This window comes from Felis catus, chromosome A1 (genome assembly GCF_018350175.1).
Source record: "Felis catus isolate Fca126 chromosome A1, F.catus_Fca126_mat1.0, whole genome shotgun sequence".
Lineage (NCBI taxonomy): Eukaryota > Metazoa > Chordata > Mammalia > Carnivora > Felidae > Felis > Felis catus.
In genome coordinates, this window is record NC_058368.1 from 140,466,537 (window position 1) to 140,491,598 (window position 25,062).

The window sequence follows — 25,062 nt, forward strand, 5'->3', positions numbered from 1 at the left end:
TTGCATTTTTAAATTTTTGCTATCATTGACATATTGTAAAATCCAAAAGCAAATCTTTCTATTTTTTTGATGTTTAAATATCCTTGTCTCTTAGTGTTCAGTGTTGAATTTTCGGTTGTTTGTCTCAAGTGTTTATTTGATGAACACTACCCTTAAAAGTAATGTGATGCTTTCCTCTATTTCTAGCTATTGTGGATGATGAAAGGCTCTCTGCAGAGGAGATGGATGAGAGGAGGAGGCAGAACATTGCTTATGAATATCTGTGCCATCTAGAGGAAGCCAAAAGGTAAGATCCCAATGCAGTCTATCTGTGTACCTTCTCCTGGATAAACTTTGGGATACTATACTTTTTAAAAAATGTTTTATTACTTATTTTGGAGGGTGGGGGCAGAGAGAAAGGAAACAGAGGATCTGACATGGGCTATGTGCCGACCGCAGAGGGTCCGATGTAGGGCTTGAACTCAGGAACCGTGAAATCATGACCTGAGCCAAAGGCGGACCCTCAACCAACTGAGCCACCCAGGTGCCCCTGGGATACATACTTTTAACCACTCATTTGCAGTCTTATTGGTAGCAGTGTAAGTGGAGAAGAACCACCTGTATTTTTGTAAATGGTCAGGCGGAATTGAGAAAAAGTTGCTGCCACAGCCAGGGTCCAGGCCCTAGGAGGGGAGGCAACTATTTCTTTTTCTTGCTTACGTTCTCCCAGGAAATCTCTGGACCAATTGCAGATTATTTCAAATTCCTCATTTCACTGATTTGGAAGTGAGGGCACAGCAAAGACTTAAATCGACTTCTTTTTTTTTTAAGTTTTTAATTTTAATTCCAGTTTTGTTAACATACAGTTAGTTTCAGGTGTGCAGTATAGTGATTGAGCAATTCTGTACATTACTCGGTGCTCATCATGATGAGTGTACTTGAACTTCGTTTTCCCCAGAGCTTCCTCAGATATTTTTGTCACCCCAAATGCCAGTAATTATAAATACTGTATAGGACAGTCTCATTTTGAACTGAAGTCCATCGGTCACTAAGCTAGAGAGTAGGTTTATGACTGCAATCTCCATTTAAACGTTGGGTTCTCTGAGGAGAAAGTGAAGATAAACTAATTTGCCCTTAGGCCTCTGTATCGGAGGAACCACAAGAACTTTGCCCTGTGCTGGGTGAATACTCCAATGCCCATATGCCATGAATTACATTCTGATTTAGTGCTTTGTGCTGTGATTGAGTAACAGTATCATTCCTTGGACAGATGGTATGTTCTAGCTTTGTTAAGTATATAGAAATAAACATTGGGGTAATGGTCGTTGGTGTTAATGATCTCTAATCACTGTTAAATAGCTGTCTACAGAGCTGGAGGAATGAGGCTTTTTATCAAGTGCTGGGTGGAAGAGAATTCAGTGACACATGAACTAATTTGGCCTCAGAATCACTTGAAAGGGGTTTCTCAGGGTTGTTTAATAATTTAACAGTGTCTCGTAGCTCTAAGCTCTGAAGAATACTTTTAAAGATTCTAAAATATGTGAAGTTGACAGGTGGCAGGTCACTGAAGACTCAATATCAGCCTAAGATTATTAAAAACAGGCTTTTAGTCAAGTTGTTGATAATAAAGTTAGATACGGAGAGTGGCTCATAAATATTCCAAATAAACATGCTTTCAAAGAAAAAGTTTAGGAAGAGTAACGAGAAACTTTCTCCTTACACACATGTTGAGTTCTAAATTTTTGCCTCTTACTTTTTCTAAATGAGAAGCAGTGTCCTACTGGGGAGAGGTCAGCGGACTGGATTTCCTGGTCCCAGCATTACCACTTAGGAGCTGGGTGACCTTGGCCACATTGTTTAACCCGTGGGAACTTCGGTTTTGTCTCCTCTGTAATGGGATGATAAACATGTTAGCACAGTAATGAGTTTTTGTTGTGTCATAAAATAAAATGCATAAATTAGGGGCGTCGGGGTGACTCAGTCGGTTAAGTGTCTGACATCAGTTCAGGTCATGATCTCGCGGTTCATGAGTTCAAGCCCCACAGTGGGCTCTTCACTGACGGTGTGGAGCCTGCTTGGGATTCTGTCTCTCTCCCTCACTCTCTGCCCTTCTCCCACTTGCATTCTGTCTCTCTCAAAATAAAAAAAAAAAAAAATCTAGGAGTTTCTAATGTACAGCTAGATTTAAATACTACTTTAAAAAATGCGTGAATTAAAAAAAAAATAAAAAGGATGTTAGTGCCACCTGCCCTACCTCATGATTCCCACCCCTGCCCCTGCTCTAAAAATCACCTAAAATATAAAAGGCAAAAGTGTTCTGTAAACTTAGTAGTGCCAGTTAGGTGTATGGTGATAAGCATAGTTTTCTCCTGAATGTATCGAGTGTATCAATACAGCTTGACAGCTTGTCACAGTGTTTTCAAACCTTTGTAGTTGAATTTTGTTTTAGAGAAGTCAGAGTAACAATAAGCCCAGGTTTTTTGAAGAAGGTTTCCTAAGAATAGTTTCATTGAAAGAAAAAACTATGAAATATACAACTTTTCCTCTAAGATGACTTTATTAGTTTATTTTACAAGAAGATATTAGATGTAATATGTATTTATGAATCTTATTAACATCTGAACATTTTTGGTGACTTTTAAGGAACCTGATTTTTGGAAGTGGAGTCTGTAAAAATGTGGCCATTAATAGATACATATTAATATGTGAGCTATGATTTCAGAAAGCATAGTACACAGAATTCTAATGGTCCTAAACTCAAGAAATAAATGAAAGGGTGAATTAGTCTCTGTCCAAAAAATTCAGAGGGTTTGGTACATGATTCTTTTACAATGCTAATGCCTTAGGAATTTGTCATATTGGGTTCATTATAGTGCGTGCATGTGCAGGTGTTCATGTGAGTGTGGTTGACTTAAAATACTGAGTTTCTACTAACTGGTAAACTTAGAATGTGTAAGCTTAGCCAGGATCTGTCTCTAGTTCAGCTCAGAACTGATTGGGTGTACTTAAACTAAAAATGTGTAGGTTCTGTTGTTGTGCCTCTTTTTGGTTCCAGAGGTAAGAACTGGAAGGATGTGTTTGTATGTTCTTTTAATTCAGAATTTTTGAAAACTCAAAATTGTAATAGTCTGTTACATCTTTGGCTTTATTAATTTCAAGATTTGTGGTAATTAATAATAAACCATTTAAAAGCTACATCATTCAGAGGAGATATCACTACTAACAGAAATAAAAAGGGTGATGTACTACTATGCCAACAAATATATGTAGGGTAACCTAAATGAAATGGACAAATACCTAGAAAGACATAAACTATCAAAACTGACTCAAAAATAAATTAACAATCAGAATAGACTTAGAACAAGTAAAAAGGTAAAGTTAGTAAGCAAAAAATTGCCTGCTTTTCAAAAAACATAGAAGGGAACACTTCGCAACCCATTCTACTAAGACCCATTTTTTCTTTGATACCAAAACCAGACAAAGATACCTCAAAAAAATGATAGACCTGCATGCCTTATGAGTACAAATAAAAAAATCCTCAACAAAATACTAGCAAACCAAGTCCAGCAACATAAATAAAGTATCATATACCACTAAGTGGGATTTATCCCGGGAATGCAAGTTTAGTGTAATTCAAAAATCGATCAAGACATTTTAATGGGAAAAACATCTTTCAACAAATAATCTTGGGCAACTGGAAATAGTCAAACATAAAAATGAATTTGGATCTCTATCCCATGCATAATCTAATCGAAATGTGAGAACCACAGCTACAAAACTCCTAAAAGAAAACAGGTATAAATACATGTGATTTGGGGGTAAGTAATGGTGACATTTCACCAAATAAGATACACATGCACCAGAACAGGACAGGGGGTTTAACATCAGTTGTTAGGGAAATGCAGAGCAAAACCACAGTGAGATACTACCTCACACTGGAATAGTTAGAATAGAAAAGACCAACAATATCAAGTGTTTGCAAGGATGAGGGAAGGTGCTTGTTGAATTACAAAATGGAGCAGCTACTTTTTATAACATTCTAGGGTCGCCTAGGTGGTTCAGTTTGTTGAGTGTCTACTCTTAATTTTGGCTCAGGTTATGATGCTAGGGTCATGGGATCAAGCCCCCTATCGGGTTCTGCACTGAGCATGGAGCCCATTTAAGATGCTCTCTCTCCCTCCGCCCCTCTCCCCCACTTGCACACACTCTGTAAAATAGCATTTCAAAAAATGTAAAACATTCTGGCAGCTACTTAAAAAAATTAAATATGGAATTACCATATGACCCAACAATTCCACTACCAGATATATACCAAAGAAACCTGAAAACCTGTGTGCATGCAGAAAGCCTGCACACAAATGGTCATTGAAGTATTACTCATGGGAGCAAAAAGTGGAAACAACCCAAATGTCCATCTACTGATGAGTAAATGAAATGCGATATATCCCTACCATGAAATACTATTCATCTATAAAAAATGATATTAGCAAATCACATTCAACAGTGTATAAAAAGTACTGTATAAATCACAACCAAGTGAGATTTATCCCAGGTATGCAAAGCTTGTTTCATATTTGAAAATCATTTAATGTGATCTATCACATCAACAGGCTAAGTGAGAAAAATTACATGATATGTCACTGTATCAGTGCAGAAAAGGCACTTAACAAAATCCAAACTTATTCAAGAAAAAAATTCTTAGTTAACTAGGAATCAAGGGGGGAAACACCCTCAGTTTGAGAAAGACAGTGAACAAAAAACATGATAAAAGCAAACATCATATTTAATGGTGAGAAATTCCAAGCTTTCCCATTAAGATACAAGGCAAAGACCTTCCTTCTCACCACTCCTTTTTCAACTTTGAACTGGAAGTTCTAGTTAATATAATTAAAAAAAGAAAATATAGATTGAAAAGGAAGAAACAAAACTGGGTTTATTCATAGATGACATGATTGACTATTTGAAAACTCTAAGAATTTTTTAAAAATTGGAACTAATAAGCAATTATAGCAAGATACAAGATTATATGTAAAAGTCTATTGCTTTCCTATATGTCAGCAATGAACAAGTGGAATTTGAAATTAAGAACACAGTTCCATTTACATTAGCACTCAAATGAATTATTTAGGTATAAATTTAATAAAATATGCACAATCTATATGAGGAAAACTATAAAACTTTGATGAACTAGAAGAAAGAACTAAATAAGTGGATAGATATTCCATATTCATGGATAGGAAAGACAGTATTGCTAAAATGTCACTTTTTCCCAACTTGATCTGTAGATTCAATGCAATGTCAGTCAAAATCTCAAGTTATTTTTTGCATATTGACAACCCGATTCTAAAGTTTATACTGAGAAGCCAAAGACCTAGGGGCACCTGGGTGGCTCAATTGGTTAAGCATCTGACTTTGGCTCAGGTCATGATCTCATGGCTCATGAGTTTGAGCCCTGCATTGGGCTCTGTGCTGACAGTTCAGAGCCTGGAGCCTGCTTCAGATTCTGTGCCCCTCTCTTGCTCTGTCCCTTCCCCACTTGGGTTCATTCTCTCTCTCTCCCTTCCTCCCTTCCTCTCTCTCTCTCATAAATAAGCATTAAAAAATGTTTTAAAAAAAGAAAAAGACCTAGAATTGCCAACACAATATTGAAGGAGAACAAAGTTGGACTGACACTACCAGACTTCAAATTTAATACAAAGTTGCAGTGATCAAGAGAGTGGCATTGGTGAAACATTAGGCACATAGATCAGTGAAAGAGAATAGAGAACCCAGAAATACACCCTAAAAGTATAGTTAATTGACCTTTGACAAAGGAGCAAACCAATACAATGGAGCAAAGATGGCCTTTTCACCAAATGGTGCTGAAACTGAACATGTAAAAAGTGAATCTAGACCTTACACATAGTACTCGTCACAAAGTATACCATTATACCCTTCACAAAAAAATACCTCAAATGGATCACACCTACCAATAAAAAGAAAAACTGTGAAACTTTTAAAAGATAACAAAGGGGAGGGTGTGCTTGGGTGGTTCAGTCATTTAAGTGTCAGACTCTTGATTTCGGCTTAGGTCATGATTTCCCAATCAGTGGGATCAAATCCCACATCAGGCTCTGTGCTGACAGTGCAAAGCCTGCTTGGGATTCTCTGTCACTCTCTTTCTGCCTTTGTCTCTCTCTCTTTCTCTTCAAATAAACATTAAAAAAAAGATAACAAAGGAGAAAACTTAGATGAAATTCAGTATAGCAGTGACTTTTAAGATAGAGCACCAATGGCATGAAAGAAAAAAAGTGAGTAAGCTGGATTTCATTAAAATTAAAACTTTCTGCTTCACAAAAGACAGTGTCAAGAGGATGAGAAGACAGTCCACAGGCTAGTATAAAATATTGGTAAAAGACCTGTCTGATACAGAACTGCTATATAAGATATTTAAAAACTCTTAAAACTTCAACAATAAGAAAACAACTAGGTTAAAGAATAGGCCAAAAACCTTAACAGACACATCTCTGAAGAAGATACACAGATGGCAAATAAGCATAGGAAAAGATTCTCCACGTCATGTGTCATCAAGGAAGTGCAAAATAAAATAAGATACCACTGTACAATTATCAGAGTGGTCAAAATATGAAACACTGGCAACACCAAATGCTGTGAGGGTTTGGAGCAACCGGAACTCTCATTGCTCATGGAAATGCAAAGTGGTATATAGTCACTTGCAGTTTGTTAAAAAACCAAGCATACTCTTATCATGCTTTCCAGCAGTTGTGCTCTTATTATTGAACTGATGGAGTGAAGTCCACACAAAAAACTTGTGTATGGATGTCAAAAGACTTTTTTAATAATAGGCAAAAGTTGGATGTGACCGTGATGTCCTTCAGTAGGTGAATGAATAAATACCCTGTGGCATATCCAGACAGTGGAATATTATTCTTTGCTAAAAAAAAAATGAGCTATCAAGCCATGAAAAGAGGTACAGGAACCTTAAATGCATACAGCAAAGAAAAGCCAATCTGAAAAGGCTACATCCTATACGATTCCAACTATGACTTTCTAGCAAAGGCAAAACTATGGAGACAGTAAAAATATCAGCAGTTGGGAACGGAGGATGAATAGATAGAGCACAGAGAGTTTTTAGTGTAGTGAAAATACTCTGTATGACACCACAGTGATAAATGTCATTATACATTTGTCCAAAACCAACAGTGAACCATTATGTAAACTGTGGAATTTGGATGATTATGATAGGTTCATCAGTTATAGCAAATGTAGGTTCGTGTAGGCTAATCAATTATAACTAATGTTCTGGCTCAGTTGGCTGAGTGTGCAACTCTTAATCTTGGGGTTGTAAGTTGGAGTCCCATGTTGGGTGAAGAGATTACTAAAAAGAAAACCTTTCAAAAAAGTGAATTAATATACTGATACAGACTTCAACCTGAGTGGACGCTGAAAATATACTGAGGGAAGGAAGGCAGACACAAAAAGCCACTTATTATATAATTCCATATATATGAAGTGTCCAGAAAAGGCCAGTCCGTGGAGACAGATGGTAGACCATTGGCTGCCTAGGCCTGGGAGAATAGAGGGGATGGAGAGTGACTGATTATTGTATAGTTATTGTAGGAACAAAAGTGTTCTAAAATTGATTGTGGCGATGGTTGCATAACTCTGTACTGAAAATCACTCAATTGCAGACTTTAAAAGGGTAAACGTATGGTATATAAACTGTACCTTATTAAAGCCGTTACAAAGAAAAGTTCCTTTGACCAGACCAACTTGGAGAAGTGCTTAGTAAACCTGTTACATAAGATTAAGCGGTATTCAGTAGACAAAATGAGCATAGAATGTATGCCTAAGATACATGGGTTCTAAACACTGTTGATTTTATAGTTTCTTGAGCACCCACCATGCTTAAACTGGTGCGGTAGGGTCACTTTGGGGGATGGAGATCAGGCAACTAATAATGTGCTCAAAGAAACTGTTCAGTTAATGCTTTTACTCATGAGTTTAAAATTCTGTCCTTCACTTACATTTGCTCTTTTGATCTCTCTGTATGTGTGTGCGGGAGTATCTCCCTGTTTCCAGCTCATCATTCTCCTAAATATCTCTTCTATGTTCACCTCTCTATCCCACCACGAACCTCCTGAAGCCTTCTGACTTCTCTTGCTAGATTACTGCAGTGCTCTCTGACTGGTTTCCTCAACCCTCTTGCCCCTTTAATCCTTTATCATCTGTATCATAGTCAAATGAATTTCTTCAAAACTCTCATCTGTTCTGGCCAACCCCATTGAAAACCACTCAGTGTTACCGCAATTCTCATAGAATAAAGACCAGACTCTTACAAGGCCTCATGAGCTTTGTATGGTCCAGTTCTTACAGCTGCTCCAGTTTCATATTGTGCCCCCTTCCTTATTGCTCTTTTTCCAGCCACATTGACCCCTTTTCCATAGGACCTCTGCGTGTGCTATTCCCTTCTCCTGTGTATCTATTCAGGCTCTACTGTCTTTAGATTTTAACTCCCTTTTTCAGGGAGTCCTTCTTTGGCATGGCCCATCTAGGCCAACTACCCCTATTATAACATGACATCATATCTGTCACATAGTTGAATGAATTACTTAATGCTGGTATTGGCCTACTAACATTTGTTCACTAATGACGATTCGTTGTACTGTTTTCTGTGTGTTTTAGTTTGCCTGGAGGTAGGGTGTGAATTAGATTCGTGGTGGACAAGATTCTACATGGTGTGCCAGGACTGCCAGCCTAGAGTAAAATTTAGTCTTTGTCTCTGGAAAATTCTATGTTGTAGTTAGATGGTACAAGTTCTTCCTGCCATTTATGTGACCCAGTGGGTTATAAAGCTGGGAACCCGAGACAGTTTGATACCACAGGGAAGTAGAAGTGACCCAGAGAACGGCATAGAGTATTTTTCAGTGGATGAATAAATGACTGAATGAACGAAGAGAGGAAGAGATAACCTGTATTATTAAGACGACTTGTGGTTGAAATTATTGCTCATAGCTGATAAAATTATGACATCTGGGCATATGGACTTACTAATTAAGTCTCAAAATACTAATATTAATGACCAGGGAAAATATGAAAGGCATGTTTTTAAGACCAAAAAAGATAGTTGCTTTATAAAGTGGCTCTTGGGGCGCCTGGGTGGCTCAGTCGGTTAAGCGTCCGACTTCGGCTCAGGTCATGATCTCACGGTCCGTGAGTTCGAGCCCCGCGTCGGGCTCTGTGCTGACCGCTCAGAGCCTGGAGCCTGTTTCAGATTCTGTGTCTCCCTCTCTCTCTGCCCTTCCCCTGTTCATGCTCTGTCTCAAAAATAAATAAACGTTAAAAAAAAATTAAAAAAAAAAATAAAGTGGCTCTTGACCCTGTGTTTATCCACAGGCTAACAGGTTTACATGACGTCACAAAGAGCCAATCATAATTCTGTTGGGAGTGCACATAACTATGTGTACTAGTTATCCATGACTGTGTAATTAATTAGTCTAAAACTTAGCAGCTTAAAACAAAGAACATTTATCTCACAGCTTTTCAAAGTCAGGAATCTGATTCTAGTTTAACTGAGTCCTGTGGCATTCAGTCTGTCATAAAGCTTCAGTCCTCCTAGGGTCCAAGCAGAACAGATCTTCCAAGCTCGGTCGTGGTGTTGGCAGGATTCAGTTCCTGACGGACGTTTGGACTGAGGACCCCATTCCCTCGTTGCTGTTGGCCACAGGCTTCCCTCAGCTCCTTAACATATGGGCCTCTCTGTGGGCAGCTCCCAATATGGGAGCTGGCTTTCCTCAGTGAGCAAACAAGAAGGGGCCAGTAAGTTGGAAGCCAGAGCCCTTTTGCAACCCATTCTCAGAAGTGCTGTCCCATAGTTTGCTGTATTCCAGTCATTAGAATCAAGTTAGTAAATCCAGCATGTGTTTCAAGGGGAGGAGGATATATATATATATATATATATATATATATATATATATATATATATATATATATATATCCTTTTGCAATTGACCCCAGAAAAGAGGGCAGGATCCTCTTTATTAATGTCAGAGACCAGATCAGAAATTGGATAGTGTCTTGGTGTAAATGATTATGGTATTAAGGTTATTTATGCCTGGATAGTTTAAAAAGATTTTTTTTTTTTGAAATGTATTTATTTGAGAGGGAGAGACTGTGTGTGCATGTGCACAAGGGAAGGGCAGAGAGAGAGGAGAGAGAAACCCAAGCAGGTTCTATGCTGTCAGACGTTTCACTGAATGAGCTACCAGGTGCCCCTATAATCTTGAATTGTGAACTCTTTGGGACTAAGCTTTTCATTCCTCTGCCATTTTAAATAATACTAAATGGACTTTTAAGTTTTCTTTTCAGGGGGGCCCGGGAGACTGTCTTGATCATTTCTTTGCTGTAGGGATTTTGCTGAAATAAGACCGCTCAGACAAGTCTGCTACTCCTATGGGCTTTGAAAGTTTCTCTCTGATGCCAGAAATCCCACCCTTTAAATTAAAGGAGTTAATTTCCTAAAAAAGAATTTCTCCTGCTCAGTAGATTTCATATTAACTTCTGCAAAATATCTTTGAATAATGAAAATAATTCCCTTTTAAGAACTTCATTTCTTTAGTTTTGTAGGGCAACTGTGAAAAAAATCTAAGATGGAGAGTTCTCTTTGGGAAAGTCTGGATCGAGGAAGGGAAATCAGACTAGAGCTCTCAGGAAGAGAGGGAATGGGAGGGGGCATGTTGGCAAGAGAAGGAGAGGGAATTTGCAAATTATAGTTGAGCAAATAGTTATGAATGGGGCTGCTGTTGTATGTTTCCCAAGGAAGTTCCTGATATATTTCTTTTTTAAGGAAGGGGAAAACACTACAAATCTGGCATGCTTACTTTTTCTGTCCTACCTCGGAAAGTAAACAGAGCAAAAAAGCCTTCCCTTGGTGATGGGCTTGTTTAGAAATATTATCTTCAAAGAGCTCTTTATGTGAGCCAAGCTGTTCTTTGTATTAGTGACTCCGAGGCAGTTTCATATGTGTCCTGGAAAAGAAACAAAAACACGGTGTGATTCCTTTTGTGTCAGTGCTTACAACTCAGACACCAAAAAGACAGCTCATTGATTAGATCAGGTTCTGGCCTTACCTAGTAGAGAGGTAGAGAATCATACTTGAAAGGAGAAATGCTTCAAATGTTTAAGCAAGTGAGGGCCATGAATATGGGTTTGCTTAACCCTGAATATTTGTGATTTCTTTAAGAAAAAGAATCTTATGACTGGGGAGTGCTTTAGAGAATCCATTGGATTTCTTCTACAGGCTTGGACCTCACTGTCTGTTTTCCTAAAGATGCTGCCTATGGCTTGCTCATAAGCGATGCTAATAGAAACTAGGAATCTGGAAGGAAATATCTTCCTTGGTCATCAACCCATTAAGGGACATGTTGTTGCTCTCTACAAAATGTTAATCAAATATTAAGGAATTCTTAATTGCATTTTCAAAACATAAATAGTTTTTATTCTTCTATGGCGATTCTGCATTTCCCCCTTCCTCCTTGTTCTCTCCCTGGCTCTGATCACCCCTCTGTGTCCCAGGGAACAAGAAAGTGTGGGGTCGCTCCATGCAGTGGCTGACAGGCTGGTGGGGCAACGGGCCCAGCTGAGTCGAGAGCGGGGACCCTTTTCAGGGTCTGGCTCCTGGGTAAGGGGAGGGCCTGCCTTCCAGGAGTGCCCTGTTTGGATTTGCTTACCAGTCAGCTTGCTTTGAGAGCCATATGCCACAGGTCGAGGACCTTTTTGACATCCTGGGGCTTGCCCCCCTAAGGTACGTATCCACGGTAGGGAGACAGAGTCACCTCCGAGGAGAACTAGTCATCAGGGTTAGCCATCAGGGGATAACCACAGACAAGAGGATAAGATGAGACATGGTCTTTTTTTTTTTTTTTTTTTTTTTAAACAGAGTACATAACGGGTGGGGGGTGGGGGGAGAGAGAGAGAAAGAGAAACAATCTTCAGCAGTCTTCACGCTTAGCACAGAGCCCAGCACAGGACTCGATCCCATGACTCTTAGATCACGACCTGAGAACAGGCTAAAAACAACTGAGCCACCCAGGCACCCCAAGAGGTGCTCTTGACGGGGTGTCTCCATGGCAGGCAGCCCAGCCTTCCAGGGCATGCTGCTTGCAGCTAGGTCCTCGGAGGAAATGTTGATGCTGAGGTCCAGCTGTGTGGTAACCAGGGATGGTTCTGTGGAGCTGCAGTAGAAGGGACGTTTGTTAAGGACATAAAGGGAGAAGCCATATAGTTTCACAGGGAACTATATTTGAGGGACAAAGGAGGTTGGGAAGTCAGATGCATTGGGGAGGATCCAGGCATCACTAACCTGACTCAGACACACACGTTGTATGGTCTTCATCAGGCAAGCCTGGGGTTGGAACACATAGTTGAGAGACTTCTTTAGTTTCACATATTTTGTGTCCTAGCCTTGGGGATGTATTGGGCAGATGCCAGTCAGGTGTGAGCCCACAAATCAAAGCTTAACTTTTTAGCATGCCGGTATTTTTAAATACAAATAATCAGGGGCGCCTGGATGGCGCAGTCGGTTAAGCGTCCGACTTCAGCCAGGTCACGATCTCACGGTCCATGAGTTCGAGCCCCGCGTCAGGCTCTGGGCTGATGGCTCAGAGCCTGGAGCCTGTTTCCGATTCTGTGTCTCCCTCTCTCTCTGCCCCTCCCCCGTTCATGCTCTGTCTCTCTCTGTCCCAAAAAATAAATAAAAACGTTGGAAAAAAAAATTTAAATACAAATAATCAATATTAATCCTCTCTAGCCAAAGAGAAATTGAGCAACTGATATTTGATCCCAAAGTTTATATTAGTCTTTCAAGCTCTTTGAAGTTGGAGAGCTGGGAGAGGTTAGGAATTTTCCATGATCTCAAACATACTTTACTCCAAGGGTTACCAAGTGAGTGTCCACTCACCAGACACACGGCCCAAAGCATTCACCTTACACAGGGTTATTCCCATCTTATAGATGGCGAAAACAAGTCCTGGAGAAACCTAAGGAATTTTTTCAAGGTCACAGCCAACAGACAGATAAATAATAGTCCAACCCAGCTCCTTCTGATTTCATAGCCAAGTGCGTAAAAACTAACACAGTCTCTTTTCCTTCTTTTTTTTTCCTTGTGTTACTTGCTTTTCTTTTCTTTTTTTTTTTTTCATTTTTATTTTTTAAAATTTACATCCAAATTAGTTAGCATATAGTGCAACAATGATTTCAGGAGTAGATTCCTTAGTGCCCCGTACCCATTTAGCCCATCCACCCTCCCACAACCCCTCCAGCAACCCTCAGTTTGTTCTCCATATTTATGAGTCTCTTATGCTTTGTCCCCCTGTTTTTATATTATTTTTGTGTCCCTTCCCTTATGTTCATCTGTTTTGTCTCTTAAAGTCCTCCTATGTGTGAAGTCATATGATGTTTGTCTTTCTCTGACTAATTTCACTGAGCATAATACCCTCCAGTTCCATCCATGTAGTTGCAAATGGCAAGATTTCATTCTTTTTGACTGCTGAGTAATACTCCATTGTATATATATACCACATCTTCTTTTTCCATTCATCCTTCAATGGACATTTGGGCTCTTTCCATACTTTGGCTATTGTTGATAGTGCAGCTATAAACATGGGGGTGCCTGTGCCCCTTTTATCCTGTGGATAAATGCCTAGTAGTGCAGTTGCTGGGTCGTAGGGTAGTTCTGTTTTTAGTTTTTTGAGGAACCTCCATACTGTTTTCCAGAGTGGCTGCACCAGCTTGCATTCCCATCTTTTCCTTATTTCTTAATGTGCTTTAGTCGTGTCATTATTTTTTTTAATTTAAATTCAAGTTAGTTAACATATAGTGTAGTATTGGTTTCAAGAGTAGAGTTTAGTGATTCATCCCTTGCATATGATACCCAGTGCTCATCCCAGCAAGTGCTCTCCTTAATTTCCATCACCCATTTAGCCCATCACCCCACCCACCTCCCCTCCGCAACTCTCATTGGTGGTCCTGGCTTTTAGGTTCTAGATAGACTAGCTTTGTTCTAGGTCTCGATCAGTTTTCACTGCTTGAGCTTTGGTGGACTTAGCACAATATGACCATCCGTTGTCTTTCTTGATTTTCTTTCCCTTTTTTTTCAATCTTTTCTGTTGCTTACTTGCTTGTTTCTGTTTTCTTTTGCTTTGTTTTAAAGATTTATTTACTTAAAAATTTTTTTTTACATTTATTCATTTTTGAGAGACAGAGTGTGAGTGGGGAGGGGCAGAGAGAGAGGGAGACACAGAATCCGAAGCAGGCTTCGGGCTCTGAGCTGTCAGCACAGAGCCCGACGCAGGGCTCAAACCCACAAACCACGAGATCATGACCTGAGCTGAAGTCGGACATTCAGCCGACGGAGCCACCCAGGTGCCCCAAGATTTATTTATTTTTTTAGAGTGTGAGAGTGAGTGGGAAATGGGCAGAGGGAGGGAGGGGGAGAGAGAGAGAGAGAGAGAAAGAGAGGGAGGGGAGAGAGAGAATCATAAGCAAGCTCTGTGCATAGCCCAGAGCCTGAACACGGTGCTCCATCCCACAACCCTGGGATGTGACCTAAGCCAAAAGCAAGAGTCAGACACTCAACTGACTGAGCCACCCAGGCGCCCATGTTTCTGTTTTCTTTTAACTAGTACGTATAGTAGTTCTGGGAAGAATTTACCTTGTATTCACCCTCCCTTTCTTGTCTCTTGTCTGTCTGTTTTCTAGTAGCCTTCTTGAAGTTTTAGTAGGAATTTGCACTTTTCAGTGATGTAGACTTTATTTCCTTTTGGTGCATCTGTGTTCTTGGTTGGATCTGGATTCTACATTCAATCTATCAATTGCCTTTTGGGTTCTGCCACAACTAAAACTGGCTTGAAAGAATGCTGTGCCTTGTGGTTGAAACATCAAAAGGGTACAAATAGCAAATACCGCTGAGGTCTCTTCCTTCCTGGAGGAACCTCCCCACCAGATGCTGCCTCATGCTGTGATGCTTATAATTCATAAAACAGTGTCATTATTTGAGGCCTTAGGGGAATTCTAAGGAGGGCTGGTGGGGGAAAACAATTGTAGAAAGTTCTACAGTGATTTTTTCCATATCTGTCATTTGTAGAATGTAGAATAGTCTGCCATTGCTTTTTTTGGTCTGAACAGTTTTGTTATCCTCTAGCCGAGTGCAAATCTCCATATGTATATGGGGACATTGAGTGTCAGAGAATTTCATCAATTCACCAACCCATGATGGAGTTACTGGGAGATTTGGGATTAGGATAAAGTCTTCTGGCTGTTTGACGACTGCTCTTTTGTCCCATGATTCCAAGTCCTGTTGATTAGAAAAAGCATTAGTAGAAGGCTCAATGGTGAAAATACACAATAATAAATATATTTAATTTAGGCTGTTTAATAAATTCAGTTCGGGTTCTCTCTTAGCTATGTACTGAATTCATAGCATACTTTTTTGTCATTTATCTTATATTTTTCCTGTGAAACTTGAACCTGCTTAGGTGCTAGAATAGGAATTCACGAATTGAGTTCTAGTTATTTCCATACTCTCCTCATTTAGTCTCGATTGGCTCAGATGGTCCTTGAGTTTTTTTCTTTTCAAATAATATATAATACAGAAGTTCCTTGCTCAAGGATTTCACAGGGCAAAAGCTGAGGCAGCTACATCATCTAAGTGAGAAAGTGACTTTGGACAGTGAAGCTCAGATTCAGTTACCTACTGCATCGGGATCACAGGGGCACTTGTGCAAATACAGGCTTCTCAGGTTCACTCCAGACCCTAAAAGTCCATCTCTAGGAAGTGGAGCTCTGGCGTCTGCATTTTAACAAATGGCTCAGGTAAATGTTTATGCTCAGTGAAGTTTGAGAATCACTCTCTCAAGAGAGAAGAGACCAGCATGTATCTCAACAGCTCTGGCTTTCCCATCCCAGCTAAGATGAACACAGATAACCCTTGCTGTGCGACCAGAGTGGGAGAGGAAGAGTATTGAGGGTGTCCTGTGCTGTCGTGAGAATGATGGAGGAATGAAAACAGCTTCTGTAGAAAAAGTGATAGTACATCAGCCAGGGTTGGGTACAAAGCCTGGGCAGTTTTTAGAACTTTAGTTGGCTCTTGAGTTTTTCTCATGGGGCCAGTCAGCATGTTCATGTGAATTTTGCCAACAAAATGAGAGGACATGAGTGGGGCAACTGGGTTCAGGGATTGGCATGTTGGCTCTGAGAAAGTCAAAGGAACAGGAACCACTGGGTGAGCATCGTTGACATTGGATGGCCTTGAGGTCCCATCTTGGTAAGGAAGCTCATGAAGCCAGGATGAAGTGGGGTACAGGGAGAGTCAAGGAACTGCCTATTATGATGTGGATGAAGGGGAATACTTGTAAGAATGACAAGTGGAGAAGTGGGTAAATGAAAAGCTCTGGAGATTTGGAAGCCTAGATATTAAAGGTGAAGTATTTCCGGATAGTTCAGGTCCAAGATGGAGCCTTTGTGTAGCTCAAGTGGAATGGAGGAGAAACCTTTCGATGAAGGAGGGAGTCTTCCAGCTGTGCTTTGGGTTTTTCCAAGGGCCTCCACCTTCTTGAAGCCACCAAGCAGAGATGAGAATGGGAGGAACACAGTGATTGTGGCAAGAAAAAATCTTGGAGGTCAGGAGATGAGTGATGAGGTTAGGAAGTGAAACAGATGTGAGGTGGAGGCAGAGGTCTTGGAATAGAGGTGTTAGGGCCTGGCCTGGGCAAAAGTCAGTTCAGCTGTAATGGTGATAAATAACCCTTTCTTCCCTGGTTCTGTGAGTTAAGGAAATTTGGGAAGCAAACAGCCCTGGTTTGTGGGAAGTAGTATCACAAAGAAAAAGTCAGAATGCCATTAAGACAAGCAGGTGGGGAAAGTGTAAACAAAAAGTTGAGAATATAAGAGTATTACATTTTTAAAACAGGTCAAGAGTTCCAGAGGCACATCAGAAGGAATTAGTAGAGGGGCGTCTGGGTGGCTCAGTGGGTTAAGCGTTCCGACTTCGGCCCAGGTCATGATCTCTCAGTTTGTGAGTTCAAGCTCCGCCTTAGGCCCTGTGCTGACAGCTTGGAGGCTGGAGCCTGCTTCGGATTCTGTGTCTCCCTCTCTCTCTGCCCCTCCCCCGCTCATGTTCTCTCTGTCTCTCTCTCTGTCAAAAATAAATAAACTTTAAAAAAAAAATTAAAAAGGAATTAGTAGATTGAGGGTATGTGTGGGAAGACTGCTCAGTAGGACTCAGTGAGACAGATGAATGTATCCAAAAGTGTGCTTAAGGGTCAGCCCTCGTTTCAGACCTTCGTAGGAGACTAAAACCACTGCAAAAACAAGGTTAGATTGATTTGACAATGGGCAGGCTCATTAGAGATCTTACATTACTAATTCATTACTAATTCATTAAAGTGACATACACTTGAAGCGAGTAACTTTAAAATCTTGTGACCCAGAGTAAAACAGGCTTGTATCATGCCCCCAGCTAGCCGTGTGATGATGTGTGCATGTGTGTCTAACTAAACAACAAAGATTCACAAAGCAACACTTCACCTTTAATACCTACAACACGCCCTGACATTTACTGCTCTGTCCTAATTCATTTTCTCCAAAAATGCTGGTCGTGACCCCTTGATTCATGACGGATGCAGGGTTCAGCCTGCTGCTGAACAGGCATGCATCTGCTATCTTAAGTCTCTGTGGTAATACGAGGCGCTGTTCCCTGGGCATCCTGTGGATGAAGAATATTCATTTGCTTTTGATCATAATTAGAGCTTATTGTATGATCAGGAAGAAGCCAGAAAGTCATGTTTAATCAAGGCTTTCGTACTTAAAATCTTTACTGGCTCTACACCACCTACAGGACCGAACTGTACCTCCTTGTGTGTGTACCTCACACAAAGGGCCGCAATTGTCTGACCCTTATGATGACTTTCTGTGGTTAATCATTCCCTCTTTGTCCTTTTCCCACTGCACTTACTACAGTTTATGATAATTCTTAGTACATGTTGGCCTTTCCTAGCTATCAAGGAGCTCCTCAAGGTAGACCTTCTTCTCTCAGTACCTCCAGTGACTCACACACAGCCTGGCACAGAATGCATGTGGGTTGGTTTGGCTGAGCAAGTGCAGTGATCTCCGAAGTCCTGCCTGCAGTTTCTTGTCCAGTATGGCCTAGAGGGACCCTGTGAGGGGCACCAGTTCTCTCCATTCAATAGTTCTTGCTGATCATGGGTGATTTTCACTTCTGAATTGTGTGGGTCACTTTGGGGAACACAGATCAGCCAACTGCTTTGACATTTTATTGTGGAAATGGTGGTCCCAAAATGGTAGTACTCACATTCCATATATATTCTGTTACCCATGATATTCAGTGGTACCCGTGTCATGCCTCTTACAGTTTTGGATAGTGTAGGACTGGGTGCTGTTCACTTTTCTATTTTTTAAAAAAATTTTTAAAAGTATTTATTTTGAGAGAATGCAAGTGGGGGAGGGGCAGAGAGGGAGAGAAAGAGAATCCCAAGCAGGCTTCACACTGGCGGAGGGCTCAAACTCACAAACCCCAAGATCATGACCTGATCTGAAGTCAGACGCTTAACTGACTGAGCCACCCAGGTGCCCCATCTTTCCATTTTAGTGGGGCACTTTGGTGGCTGCTCTGTGTCTATGGCCTAATGGGATAGGAATTCTAAAGGACCTCTGTGTAGATAGAACTGCCCACCCCTGATGATGCATTTTGCACAATAAGTTGAAATAGGCTTTTTGTGGATCAGAACTGCCTACGGTCTAACATATATCAGTAAGATATATTTAAGGATGGATTAGCAAAGGTTCAGCAGACTGAAATGATAAATGCAGATGCACAGAAGTCCAGTGGCTAAGTCAGACAAAACTAAATTCGTTTATGTGATATAGACCTGTGTGTGTGTGTGTGTATGTGTATGTGTGTGTCTTTTGAGAAACACACAAAAACGGTAGATGGCATATTATTTTCTTGTTCCTGATATGCCTCCCAGGCTGGATATAGACAGAACAAAGGGAAAGTAGGCTCGGTTGGGGATGGGGGGGAGGGGGTCAGGCAGGAGTGACCTGGTTTCTAGTAGCCACATGAACAAATCAACAGAAACAAGTGCAGATAATTTTAATAAATTCTGTTTACTCAAGTATATCCTTTAAAATATCCTTTCAATATATAATCATTGTATAAAACTATTGAGATGTGATACTGTCTTTTCTCCTCCAGCACAACTCAATTCAGATTAGCTGCGCTTGAAGTGTTTAATAGCCAAGGGACTAGGGGTGACCACATAGGTCAGCACAGGCCCTACATGCTTGATGCTTTAGTCTATGCGGGGGCCTCTCAGGAACCTCTGACCATGCCAAGCAAACATGAGAAAAGGTACAGAGATAGATGTGTGTTGTGTACATTGGAAGCAAAGTAAACCTTTAAGAGAAGAGAAATGGAGAATTCACCGGTGAGGTGAACTTGAGTTTTTCTTCTCTCTTAATTTCCAGCCCACATTCACATTTAGAACAGAAATGAACTTGCCAAGATTCTTAAGGAAATAGTAAGTGATTGGCAGTGCCTTCCCCTTTTCTACTTCACTGTGTTCAGGGGTGAGTGGATGGATGATACCCCTGCATCTTTGCAGAAGAGGTGGTGTTGGAGGGCTGGGGGTTACAGCCAGTTCATCCTCTGCCTCTGATGGTTTCTCGCTTCACTCATGCAGTTCAGCAACCAAAATGGACGCTGATAAGGTGGTGATCAGGAAGTCACCTACCGACCAGCAGCCAAATGCATGTCGTCAAATCCACGTCGCTTTTACCTTTTTCTCTTCCTTAATAAAGGTCTAATTAATGATGGACTATGACACAATTGGCCATCTTATCTTGAAGCATAATGGAGTTAAATTAAGACGTATCTACAATGCTTGATTTTTACAAAGGTGATGATGGAAAGAGAGGAGGTGGATAGTACAGACATGGGAAGGAAGTTGGCCCAATATCGACATTTTAATTCCCGGGACTAAAAACAAAAGTGTCTACTGTTTTATAAAGGCCAAGAAGGATGCTTTTTCTACCTAGGCAGACATTCTCTAAATTTTATTCATAGGACAGTCCCTTGTGTAAAGCTGCAGAAACAATAGAAAATACAGCTTCTTTGTTATCAGAGAAGCATTATCTAAATAAAATTAGCAGATTCAATGTTCTGATTTGGCCTTGACTGAAAGTCAGGTGCAGAGGCGACATGCTGATTTTGTTGTTCTTAGCGAACGAACTATAGTTGATTTCTTTTCCCTAGTTCTGGCTGCGTTACTATTTGAGTGACCTTGAGCAAAGCACAATGTCAGTGTCTCAGCCTTCTTAGTTATTAGACATGTCCAGGAATACCTTTCACACCTCCCTCCTTAACGTTACCTTGTGATAAGCAGGCTGAGAGTTGAGTAGTACACTGGTGTATATCATAAAAAGTTGAAACATGAGATAAAATGCCTCTTAAACTCCACTGTTGATTAGAAAAACATTTTCAGTGGTCGGAACAGCTGCGAATCAGGCATCCCACCTTAATTAGAGTCAAAGAATGTGTGCCTTCAGCTGCTTTTGATTGATTCTGTTTGCACATTTACTTCCTGTATAGCAGAAATACAGGTGGAGTCGGTTTACACAGGGAAGAATGAGCACGCCTGAACAACCCAGAAGGGGAATCTTCTTTCTGTAAACAGTATATTCAGTACCAGATACAGGCCCCTCTTTCATACCATGAGGAGACTAGGAAATTGCTTTTTAAACCGGGAAACACACACATGGATTAATGATACCTTTCCATGGTAGAGCATCCATTGAGGAAAAACTTTGACCAATGTTGGCATAGAAAATCCAGCTTGTCAATGTAACTCTTACTGAATAGGTCACCATCTCTTGTAGGCAGAAAAATAGGGTGGTTAAAAACCACCCTTTGTCCTCTCACCTTGAGCAGGCCTGGAAGTCAGTCCCTGGCTGTTAGAGGTGACTCGGGCAGCAGGCAAATTGGATTTCTTTGAGGCAGGTGCAGACAGCACTACAGGACAGCACGTTTTCTGAAATAAACCTGAAATCAAGCTCATTTGGGCTCACCTCAGCAACCCTGCTACCTTACAAGTTGAGAGTACACTTGTTCTCCCCAAGTTCCATTCTTACTTGTGTCCCCTTAGGCTCAGCCCGACGCCTCTTCTCTCTACCCCTGCCCCCACCCAACCAGTCAGGCACAGCTGAGAGTTTGGGTGGAGGACTCCTGATAGACAACTCCTTAGCTGCTCCAAGGCCTGCGAGGAGTTGCCACAGAATGGGCAAAAATCAAAGCTTTTCCTTCCTTCTGTGAAACCTTCTACAATTATTAAATTAGTAGGGGGCTGCAGTGTGAGTATCAGGGAGAGGCCTGCCTGACTTTGGGATATGAGGAGTGGAAGTTTTTTGAGGGTAGAGACCATCATTGATGATAGTTTCTTCTGTTGCTCTGCAGGACATGTTTTCCAGCAGGTTCTTTTAAAAGGTGTGGTCGCTAAAGTGACTTCCAGCGTGGGCCCCAGATGTTCCATTGGATGGGCCCTGATTTAAAACCTAAATTTAAGTTAAGCCCAAAAGAAAGAGCAAACTGAAACTTCAAAGAACCCAAAATACAGCATGTAATTTTATGTGCTATAAAGGCTTATGGGGGTGCTTCGTCCAAGTGCCAACATCATCTTTGGTTTATAGGAATAATCTAGTCCAGCTGTCATTACAGATGTGGGAGGGGCAGGTTGTGACAGGTGGCTCTAGAAACCCTGTCAGATGGGGAGGAGTGTCTAGAATGCCAGCTGGCTTCTGTCCATCTTCTAGATGTTCCCCTTCCCAAACCTGAGTGCTGCATTCTCATTTTTTTCTGGGTTGTTCCCCAGTCTCGCTGGTAGACATCAGAATATGGAGTGAGCTCTCCTCTCCACCTTGTGAAGCAGTGGCTCAATGCATCAGGCTCATCAAGTGTTTTTAATTCTTTAAAGTGTTTTCTCCATCTCTGCTTTCCTTTTAGCATTGCAAGGTTAGGGTTGCTGATGGGCAGAAGCAAGACAACTGATTTTCAGAGCTCAGAGCAGAATCCAGTTCTCTGGATGATCATGCTTCCTCTGTAACTATCTTTGTGTGGAATGTTCTGAATCTTTTGATATGTCAAGATTGATTAAATAACACGCAGACATGTACAGCAAAACACTGTTTGCAATAGCTTTGAAATACTGTTACATTAGCGGTAAGTTCTGATGGACGTGTGGTAAGGAAAGAATTTTTCTTTGCTACCTTTTAACTGCAATAGGGAATAAACAAATCTGAGTTTTCCTTGTTTCGTTTTGTTTTAGTGAAAACTACCTCGTTTTGCATTTGCGTGGGTGTTCTCTAAAGTCCTGCTGTTTGGCATTTTTATAGAAATGACTTTCTGTGTAATACAGGCACCCATTGGGAGTCAAAAATCCATGTGGTCGTAGGAAAAAGGTCCAATCTGGGCATAAGAGCACGCTGGGCATATAGTGTCTCCTGATCCTCCCTAACTGGTGCTTCATGTGCTTTGTGCCCTGGGCGAGGCTCCAGTGAGAAAACAGGTGGATGCTATCAGGCACAGCCTGGTCTCTTTTGCTTCTGGAAGGGAGTGGGAGTTGACATATTTCAAGTACATTTTAACCTTGAGTCTTAATTTTGAGTTTCTCACAGATTTTCAGTGACTTCCGCAGGAAACATACTTTTACTGGTTTTAATATTTGGTAGCATAATGTTTTTGTTGAACACTTAGTCCTTGATGTTTAGATTCACCTTTTTCTCCTTGTAAAAAAAAAAATCCTACCAAGGCCAAATTATCTAGAGTCGCTATGGTAACTTTGGAGAAATTGAGAAAGCATGCTAATGCAAAGACCAATATGCTTGACTGCATTTAAAATGTGGAGGAAGCATAGCTTTGGTATACACATAAGCTGAATCTTCCTGGAAAAAGTTGAAAAGGACTAAAAGATTGGTGGCTTGAATAGCTTTTCATGGAAATTTTAGCCATCATTTTTGTTACTAATGACTTGAGCATCTTTTATTCCACATGTTGGAGTTTCCTTGCTCTAGCCATCTTTTGAAAAAAATAAAATATTTAAGTTTATTTATTTTGAGAGAGACAGAGACAGTGCAAGTGGGAGAGGGGCAGAGAAAGAGGGAGAGAGAGAGAATCCCGAATGGGCTCCGTGTTGCCAGCGTAGAGCCTGACACACGAAACCGCGAGATCTTGACCTGAGCCAAAACCAAGAGTCAGACGCTTAACCGCCTGAGCCACCCAGGCACTCCTGAAAACAATAAATCTTAATTGGTTACAACCTGTACAAGAATAGTATCAGTTTAGATTGATCTGCAAGACAGTGATTTAAAATTTTGCCCAATTTGTTTCCCTCTTCCCCCCAGTATGATTTTATCCATAGAAGATTAGCTTCTGATTTTAGTTATAATTCAGTCTTACATTAATATACTGCTTTACGTTGAAATCAACTCATATTTCCCCCTGAAATACAAATTTCATCAGTTTTAGCCCCTCTGGCACAACTATGAGCATATTAGATGCTTCTGTTTGTCTGTGACTAAGTATTACTGAACACCTATCAATTAATTAGGGAGAAGTTTCCTAAATATTTTCCTGGATCCTTTGCCAACTATCTGGAATTTTGATGTATTATTGGTCTTGGCAGCACAAAAGAGTATTACAATTCGATTAAAAAAAAAAACAGACATTCTCTTAGATTGAGTGATATCACACGCTCAAAAGTGACAACCATTTAAAGGAAGGTGGTGACAGATTTGAATGTTGTATAAAAGATGACTGAATTTAAACTTTCTCCAGAATAATACACTATTTTGCCCCTGTTGCCACTCTTGATTACTTTTCCTTCTCATACCTGTCCCAAGCACAATTTTCTACCTGTCAGGTTGGTAATCATTTAACCTCTAAACTCGCTGGAATATAAGATGTTTAATTTTTTTAGTTACTAGCATTTATCTTAACTGAGTGCTTACTCCATGCCAAATGCAGTTCTCGGCTCTGTGAACACAGTAGTGCTATTTTTACTCCGTGTGATGTGTGTGCGTGTGCGCATTGGTATTTAGTATTGTCAGCTTGAAGGCTGAGAGTTTGTATCACTCTAAGACAAAAGTATTGCTTTTTAATATCCTTTATTGAGGTGGTTGTTGGCTTAGATACGGGTATGTAAATCTGAAATTGAGGATGTTGTAAACTGGCTGCTGAAGGAGTAGAAGGGCTAGGTTCCTTCATGTGACAGTTTCTGTCCTCCCACTTGGCCATCGCAACCCCAGCCCTGGTGGAGGGGGGTGGGGGAGGGGGCACGTGGAGTTCTAGGGCAGCTGGGTGCACCTTCCTGTGATGGGGTTGGAGAGTGGAGGGCGAGGTCTTTTCTTTCTGTCGTGTCAAAATAATCTCATGTTCTTAAGCAGTACTTGATAGGAGATTGCAGACCAGCCAAGGGGAAGTTGGGCAAAAATCCTGATCTCCTTCTCTGTAATTTTGTTAAGGTAAGCCAAGAGATCAAGAAGCAGCTTAAAATGGATCAGGTGAGGAGGACATTTTTAGAATAATGGACATTATGCAGATACAGTAGTATGTACCTGTGATGGCTGGACATACAGAAGCTATTCTGGCTACGAAGTATGGTCATTCTGAGTAGCATCATGCTCATCTAAAATCTAGAGTACTGCCTCAACCTGGCTGTGCCACCTTGCCCCGGGCCAGATTTGGGGCTTTGCTGTAAACAACACAGGTGGCCCACACTTGTGGCTCTCGCAATAAACAATTGACCAGGTTATTTCATTGATGGGAAGGTTGAGGGTGCTAAGTTCGCATATGGCAGGGAGACCTAAACTAGTCAGAAGACGAACAAGAATAGTAAGCTTTCATTGAAAAGTATGTGTTTCTGAAATCAAACTACTAGTTGGTGGTTTAAAAGTCAATAATTGTAAGGTTTAAATACAGAGGATATCTGCTAGCCTGTAAGATACTCATTAGTAACC

The 25,062-nt window shown here is 40.8% G+C and overlaps 1 protein-coding gene across 4 annotated transcripts in view; it reads left to right on the forward strand.

The window, feature by feature from the left end:
• The window catches only part of IQGAP2 (IQ motif containing GTPase activating protein 2), a 299,037-nt gene that overhangs the window by 51,015 nt on the left and 222,960 nt on the right, over positions 1–25,062 (forward strand). For all 4 annotated transcript variants that reach the window (XM_011284171.4, XM_019835765.3, XM_019835759.3 and 1 more), the window contains one exon: positions 187–286. In XM_011284171.4, coding sequence (XP_011282473.3) covers positions 187–286 — 100 coding nt within the window. Of the gene's footprint in view, positions 1–186; positions 287–25,062 lie in introns of those variants that run through there.